The sequence below is a fragment of the Cupressus sempervirens genome, chromosome 11 (assembly GCF_028749045.1).
Source record: "Cupressus sempervirens isolate cs-2001-9-10 chromosome 11, ASM2874904v1, whole genome shotgun sequence".
Taxonomy (NCBI): domain Eukaryota; kingdom Viridiplantae; phylum Streptophyta; class Pinopsida; order Cupressales; family Cupressaceae; genus Cupressus; species Cupressus sempervirens.
In genome coordinates, this window is record NC_143128.1 from 400,083,655 (window position 1) to 400,089,654 (window position 6,000).

General features: G+C 33.6%; 1 protein-coding gene across 1 annotated transcript in view; it reads right to left on the reverse strand.

The window, feature by feature from the left end:
• LOC149529867 (uncharacterized) overlaps positions 1 to 2,431 on the reverse strand; it is a 354,140-nt gene extending 351,709 nt beyond the window's left edge. The window contains exon 1 of the mRNA XM_089809266.1: positions 2,123 to 2,431. Within this exon, the coding sequence (XP_089665392.1) occupies positions 2,123 to 2,317 (195 nt within the window). The 5' untranslated portion in view covers positions 2,318 to 2,431. The remainder of the gene's footprint in view (positions 1 to 2,122) is intronic.
• Positions 2,432 to 6,000: the final 3,569 nt, after the last annotated feature.

Sequence of the window (6,000 nt, forward strand, 5' to 3'; positions counted from 1 at the left end):
CATGTCTTCATCATTTCCATACTTCATATCTACTTGAATTCACTGTTTCATGTCTAAAATCACCTTTCTACTCAATTTGACCTAATTTTTATGCTATATCCTTCAAGATCAACTCTAGTCAAACTGGGGCATTTTATCAATTTCTTATAGTCATTCTTGGGTTCTAATCATCTATCTGTCATCTTGGACATTGCTATATTCTAATTTTCTCATTTCTAGCCAGTTTTTGCATCCCCTTACCTCATTTCAATTTCGATCCCGAGGGGGCATAAATACTCTATCACTACTTAGGAGCATTTGTTTGATCTTCTCACTTGCTCTCACTCTATCTGCTTTTCTAAGTGTTAGTATTCTTCTTGAATTCTAACATCATCTCTTCCTAGTGTTCAGTACTACTGCTATCAGGCTGTGCATTCAGGACTTGCTATCTATTTCTGCATTTCACTCTTCGGAATTAGACATCTATATCTATCATCGCCTACTTGGCTTCGATTTTCTTTGACATAATGTGTTCCCAGATCGATCACGCATTAGTCAAAGAGGGGCAAAATGTAATCACCTAAAAATGGTCATCTAGACTATTAGCCCCCTTCTCAGCATTTTGGCTAAATTAATTTAATCATTTATCTAGACCAAATTGCTAATAATCAATTTATTTGATTATAACCTATAGTTTGACAATGCTATCCTAAGTTCATTATTTGATTAAAAGAACATGTCCCCTTTTAATTAAATAAAAGACCCCATTCTTATAACCCACTTAAAGTGCACACATAAAGTCCTTTTTCTATTTTGCAATTAAAAGAAAAGGCTTTGTGACTTTTGTCTTATATGACAAGTCAACTTATATTCTATTGGTTGATTTGTGTGTGCACATGGATCACTCCTATTTTCGAATTCCACCGTTGATCATCCACCATCTTCATCTTGATCTCCACCATCCATACATCTTTAAAAGGGAGAGAGCTTTCCCCCTCAATCCATCCATATTTTGAATATTGTTATGCTGCAGGTTTTCTAACAGGTTTCTTTGGAGCTTTGTGGAGAACTTCTATTTCTTGTCTACATTCTCTCATCCATGGCATCATGGCATTTTAGCTTAGCTTAGCTTTCATTTTTACATGTAGCTTAATCTCACATAGCTTAATAATGGTATTGTAACACTCTCATTCATATTCTAGCATAGCTGCATTTGACATTCTCATTCTAGCTTAATCTTCATTTGCATTGCATCCTTGAGGAACTCCTTGGGACATTTGCATTCTTGCATCTTGTCTTCGGAACCTCCCATTGCATGGTTTACTAGCAAGAAGAGTATCTCTAAGGCTCATCTGAGAGCTTTCTTATTCTTGAAATATACTCTCTTGCACTCCATGGATAGGGAGCTCTAAGCCGGCATCCGAACATTCCAATCTCATGGAATCGTTTGGATAGAAGGGTTTAGAGTGGGACACTTTCGAGTGTACAATATGCTATGAGAAAAGGTCATCCCACACAAATTCTTGAACAACATCAACACTAGCGAATCTTCACAATTTATTACCTATTGATGAACTCGATTGGATATGCAATAAACCTAGAATCTATTCAGTGAACCAAAGCTAAGATTTTTTAATACAACAGTGTCAGAGCAATTTCATTTGGACAAAAACCTGGCAACCCAAGGGCTGGTAAGAAAAATTATGCCTTTGCTTGGTGGCAATAAATAACAGGATTCTCACCCGTGACATACCGTTAAAACAGGGTAATCCCAATCTCTCAAGGTGTCCAACAACATTTCATGCCTACACTTCATGCCCCTTTCTTAGCAACTAATGATAAATATTTTCAGAGGCAAAAAGAGAACTGAAGAGTTGCTAGCAATCACTGTGTTATAGAGTCTTAGATGAAAATATACAGTCAAAAACAAAAAACGCTAACCAACCACTTTGCTATAATAGTATTGGAGGAACAAAAACTCAAGACCTCTGAAAAGAGAATGCACTAGAATTACCTTAACAAAATATTACATTGTGTGAAAAAATATTGTCAACACAAATTGGGCACCATGTAAGCTTTAATGTACTGTTTATTATTTTTTGCACATTCCATTTGTAAAATTTGTAAGAGAATAGAAAGGTACAGTCTGCATGGAGGAGGTGAGATAAATAGGGAGGGAGCAGGAGTCGGCAGGTGAAGGAGAGTTGCACAGAGCTCGTGTGGTAATATCAACGAGCACGGAGACGGACATCTGTTCAGCCATCCAGTGCGCCGCTAGCGCTATCATCAGATGTCTCACCGGATAAATCACTCCCAAAATATCCCCACTTCTTGTCATCCCTACAACTTAAGACGACCACACAATCACGCTCAAGGAAGAGGTTAAATATGTTCTCGGAGGAGTACAATAATGATATCCCGAAAGCCAACGTTCATGATTCAGGAATTATCCACACAGGCATCAAAAGTGAGTTTAAATATTTTGAATTTTAATTTGACTATTAAATATTTAAAAATGTCATGTCACAGTCTCTTTTGGTGTTTGTGTAGCCATTTCCCAGATTCATGCCTTCCCAAAAACGAAATGAATGAAATAACAGAGCTGACAGTATGTTTGGTGTAATCAGACAAAACTAGAGTCTTTTCCAGTGAGATAATCTTATCACATTCTGAAATCATTATAATTGTCGAAAATCAAGCAATGGCTCATTTCTTGAAAAATCATTTTAAACAGCATATAACGATCAAATTACTGTAAGCTGAGGGGACGTTGAGGTGTTACATAGATGACGTTTTGAGGAGTCGATATCATGGTGCTTCCCGCAGACTCAGAAATGGGGTCCTCGGTATCTGACAGTTAATTTGATTGTCTCTCATGGTAGAAAATTAATGTTTTCGAGATAGGATGCAGAAAAAGTGGGGACCAGTAAATCAGTCCTCGTATAGTGGGGGAAGATATTGGTACTGAATCAGTGAATATATTACCAGCAATTGTACTTCGGTGTTCTATAGGTATGTACAAGAATTTTAGAATAGAATTTGTTCAAAATTTTGAATTTTTTAATATATTATTAAAAGTAATGTTTTCTCATAGCATATAATATAATTAGAAGATATGTATCGACTCTTAATTGAAAAAATATATACAACCTAAAAAGTCAAGTATGGTGAGTGGATATAGTGGTTCAATTTGTTACATTGTACAGAAGTGTTGAATAAGTGTTCAAAATTAAATTTTATTAATTGGCAGAGCATGAAGATGGTCTTTTGAACATATGTAGGGAATTTATATATGTTATCATGAATAGCCTCACACTCCATACTTTATGTCATTACATATTCATTTTGTTGAGAGCTTCTAAAATATTTGCAGTACATCAATTTTGTTAATATCCTACAACCATAGCATCCCATTGGGTGATATCTTTGTCTATGCATTTTATTAAACAAATGACATTGCTTGTCTGTCAATATCCTACAACCATAGCATCCCATTGGGTGATATCTTTGTCCATGCATTTTATTAAACAAGTGGCATCCTTTGTCTATACTTTCATATTTTGAATGTATGTATGTAAGACAGCTACAAATATTTTTAAAAATAAAAAAATTTGATGTTTTATCCTTTGAGATATGTCTATTACAAAGTTCTTTGGCCTAGGTATGGGTTGCAAAGACTGGATTCATACCTGCCAAATACAATTGCTTGAATGTTCTAAAACCTATTCAACAACAACATTTTGTACATAACTTGTAGTCAGGGGATTCCATTAATGGACTATACATTTGTGGGAAGCTAAAATAGGGCCAACAAAAACATAGAGAAGGCCTTGTTTATCATTCCACACTCTTGCAATTGTAAACCTTTTGTAATTTCACGATAGGAGATTAAACACGCTCTAAGACAAGAACGACCATGTTGGCATCCTTTCATTAGCAAACATCAAAAGCTCTAATAATTTATGACATAAATATGATAAATAGAGAGCTTTCCGAGAAATTAAACTACATAGCCAAGAAATTAAACTACATAGCCAAGAAAATGAGGAAACAATTTGATCTAAAGTTTGGTGGCTTGCAGATGGTGGTTTTAGGGGATTCAACACACTCTAAGACAAGAACAACCATGTTGGCATCCTTTCATTGGCAAATGTCTAAAGCTCTAGTAATTTATGAGACAAATATGATACATGGAGAGTTTTTCGAGAAATTAAGCTACATAGCTAGGAAAATGAGGAAACAACTAGATCTGAAATTTGGTGGCTTACAGATGGTGGTTTTAGCGAATTTTTTCTAGCTTTGTCCCTTAGATTGTACCGAATTTCCACAAATTTTTTATTTTGAGGTGGATTCTTAAAAAACATGCTTTGAGATTGAAACTTAGCTAACAAATATTTATAGGCATTCAAATCCCTAATTTAAGCTAACGATCAAAGGAGTTTGAAGGGGCATTACATAGAGGCCAAGTGCCAATTGAATGGTATCAATTTCTCCCATTGCTACTTCATGACATCAAGAATGTTCCTTTTGCCTTCTATAGTGATTTCCCTATTCATTTTCCTTTCATAAAATACATAATTTTGCATGTATTAATCTCTAACTATGAGAATGTGTTCGTTATTATTTATAGCTAATTTATAGACAACAGAGTACATTTGTACACCACATCGCATCAAGGCTTTAATGCATAGCACAATGCACTTCTTGACTTTAAGGTAAACCAAATTTCATAAAGGTGGTGTTAGGTCATTGAATATACAATACAACCTTTTCATCTAACACTTAACAGGCTTCCAAAATGAAAGGACTCAATTATAAAAGTCATATTTTTTTGTTGAAATATTTAGATTATTAGTCTAAATGAAATGACTCTCTTGTAAAAAATTATGAAAAATACATAGAGTAGAGGATCTAGTAGCTGAGCATTCTAACTTTGCACTTCTCAAAATTTTACACAAAAATAAAATCAATCTAATATTTTATAGCAATTTACTTGGAAAACTTCCTACTCATAACTAAGTTTTCAAGGTCACATCATCAAATAGGATGCCACATCAACATGTTGTTTATGAAGAAAAAAGTGATACCAATACTTGTGCATTAAGTCATATTCTATTGATATATTGATGTGACATCACATAATTTGTTTCTTTTTAGATCTAAGAAATACAATTTCAATTATAAATAATCATCTTAAATAATAACAACTTTAAAATCACAAATATTGATATAATATTATTTTAAAAAATCAACTTTAAACAAACAAATACTGGAATACTATCTCCCATTTTTAAACTCCTCACTTCTCCCATTTATAAACTCTTATGCCTCCATATTTTATAGGAAAAAATAATTCATAGTGATCTTTAATTGTAACATACAAAAAATGAATAATAATTTTGGGTTCCTAAATGATTTAGAATGTATAGTTTGAAAGAGCATTTTAATGGAAGAGAAAAAAAATGAGACAAGATGAGGAACTATCATTTTTTAGACTCCTTTATTCAACACATGTTCCTTGGCACTGAGTAGGACAAATTTCTTGGAAATTTATCCCCTCATTTCTCTTTTTATACTTAAGACTTCCTTGGATCTTGTTGCTCTCTATTAAAATCATCAAGCATTTTCCTCCATTCATTTATTTATCTTAGCCAATTCTTTGATACCCAATAAATTCACAATAAAAAAATTTATCCCCTCCTTTCTCTTTTTATACTTGAGACTTCCTTGGATCTTGTTGCTCTATGTTAAAACCATCAAGCATTATCCTCCATTCATTTATTTATTTTAGACAATTCTTTGATACCCAATAAATTCACAATAATCGACAAGTGTAGATCTCTAGAGAGAAAAAGGGTATCAGATCAAAAGTATAATTAAAATCTAGTCAAATTGTAAGACCAAATGATTTGAAGATTTAATTGGACTTGGGTTTCTAGATTTAGAGATGTTGACAAGGCCCTTGAAAAATGCCTTGGATTATGAGGAAGAGGAATTAGAAAATGCAATCAACTGCCATGA